The sequence below is a fragment of the Gobius niger genome, assembly GCF_951799975.1.
Source record: "Gobius niger genome assembly, chromosome: 3".
In the NCBI taxonomy this organism is placed as follows: Eukaryota; Metazoa; Chordata; class Actinopteri; order Gobiiformes; family Gobiidae; genus Gobius; species Gobius niger.
In genome coordinates, this window is record NC_136854.1 from 42,403,638 (window position 1) to 42,405,974 (window position 2,337).

General features: G+C 49.0%; 1 protein-coding gene across 1 annotated transcript; it reads right to left on the reverse strand.

The window, feature by feature from the left end:
- Positions 1–691: 691 nt before the first annotated feature.
- Positions 692–1,795, reverse strand: uts2r4 (urotensin-2 receptor 4; the record flags this gene model as incomplete). The annotated part of the gene is made up of 1 exon (XM_079554035.1): positions 692–1,795. One exon carries the CDS (start codon positions 1,793–1,795, stop codon positions 692–694), a length of 1,104 nt encoding a protein of 367 aa, XP_079410161.1.
- Positions 1,796–2,337: the final 542 nt, after the last annotated feature.

Consider the following 2,337-nt stretch of genomic DNA (forward strand, 5'->3'; position numbering starts at 1 on the left):
GACAAAAAATGTACAAAAAAATAACAAAAATGGACAAAAAATTTACAAAAAAGTGAGAAAAATTTGACAAAAAATTTAGAAAAAATGGACGAAAAAGTGACAAAAAATGGATCAAAAAGTGACAAAAAAATCTGATGATGTGAGGAAAAAGATCAATTTAGTTTTGTAGGTCTTAGCTTTCAAATGAGGCGTTACACTGGCCTACAGGATTTGGGTAAAGCTGAACTGGAGAAAATCCTCTTGGTTCAGGCGGGAGTTAAGAGGTTAAAGGGGCTAGATGCAAGTTAGCCATTTTTTTATGCTCATCACTGCCACCTCAGGTCATACGAGTAACTGCAGCTTCTTCAACACCTTTCTGAGCGACAGTGCAGGATTTTAGAGGCAGTTGTTTTGAACAGGTTTAAGCTCATTCTACACATTAGGACATGGAGGAACATGTAGGAGGAAAATACTTTTGCTGATCAAACTAGAACTAAATTAAAATATGTTGTCAGCATTAACACGACACCCCAACAATATTATAAAAGATATAAAGAGAGAGAGAAAAACAAGTCATTTTATTACATCATTTGTCAAATTCCACGTCAAATTTGTACATCAGGTGACAGAGTTCTGGATGGTTCCGATGCTTTTTCGAGTCTTCACTAAGTGCAAAAGTATTTAACCCATATTTAGGGGCTGTGTTTTGTTTCTACAGGTCGTGCAGCGGCGTGGTCACGGCCGACCCGGGTTCCGCTCTGCTCGAGCCGTTCGACTGGCTTTTCTGAGCCAGATAGTCTTTATAGTTCCTGGTCAGGAGCGTGTAGAGGAAGGGGTTGATGCAGCTGTTCCCGTACGTTAAACACGTCACAAAGAAGTTAATGTAATTGTGAGCGGTCGGGGACAGCGCCCTGAGCGACTCCGGGGAGAAGAGTTTGGCCAGCTGCCACCCCCAGAAGGGCAGGAAACAGGCCCAGTACGCCACCACGATGCTGAAGATCATGGACACCACCTTCTGCTTCAGCCCTCTGCGTCTGGCCGAGCGGTTCCTCGCTCCCAGCTGCGCCTGCACCGCCCAGTACCTCCTGGCCAGCCCCATGTACAGCGCCACGATGACCAGCCCGGGCAGCAGCACGCTGGTGAGGAACAGGATGGTGATGTAGACTTTGAACGCGTCGGGAGTCCAGGTGGGGTAGCAGATCCGCTTCACCAGCCCCGCCACGTTGATTTTGCCTTCGCGCAGCCGGATCATGATCATCATCGGCAGAGTGAGGACGAAGGAGATCCCCCAGATGAAGCCGGCGACCATTTTGCGGTTTCTCGACGAGGACCTGTGCGCGATGAACGGCTTGGCGACGGCGCGGTACCGCTCCGCGCTCATGGCGACCAGGATGAAAACGCTGGAGTGCATCGTGAGCAGGTCGAGGCTCAGCAGAATCCGGCACCCGGCCTCGCCGAACAGCCAGTCCTGCGCGAAGTAGGTGCACACCACGAACGGGATGGTGGACAGGTAGAGGAGGTCGGCCAGCGCCAGGTTGGCGATGTAGACGTACATGGAGCCCGTTCGCCGGAGCGCGGCCGAGCGCGTAATGAACAGCGTGTAGATGTTTCCGATCGCTCCGACGGCGCACATGATCACCAGCGTGGCGCCGAGGAGAAACGTGACCCACAGGCCGCCACCGGACGCCGCTCCGCTCGATCCGCCGCTGCTCGCGCTGGTCCCGCTGGGGTCTTGGGAAGAGCCTGATCCAGAGTCGGGGCTTAGGGCGAGTCCCAGCTGTGGACCGGCGAAAGTGGCGTTAGCACTGCAGTTCATGGTTCAGCAAAAAGGCACCATCTATAAGCCAGACGTAGAGTTACTGCATGGTAGAAGTAGAATATGTTCAAGATACTAAAACAGGCACAGATCCTCCAGCTATACATGCTTTTCAGTCATGTGACTTTTCCTGTTATGGCGGCCATTTTGAATACTGAAGTAGAACTGTGTCGTGCAACAATATCGCTACCCCGGATTTAAATGAAACACAACTGATCGACAGTGGCATTTTTATATAATAATCACTGCTCAAGAAGAAAACAGTAAAAACACGGCCCCAGAGACGAACATTTATGTGAAGAAACCAGTGAATCAGTGTTTAAGCTGCTCAAGGTTAGCATTTAGCTTCAACAGCTCAGCTTTGACCTCTTAAAGAGAAAGCCCTGAACCACTGGATACAACATGTGACAGAGGTCAGAGCTGAGCTGTTACTGCAGTATTTCTTCAGTGTTTATACATGTGTTTATCGTGTTGAACGCTGCAAAAAGTAATTAACTAGATCAGTATAAACATCTCAATTTGAGCATAATAATCCAAATTTT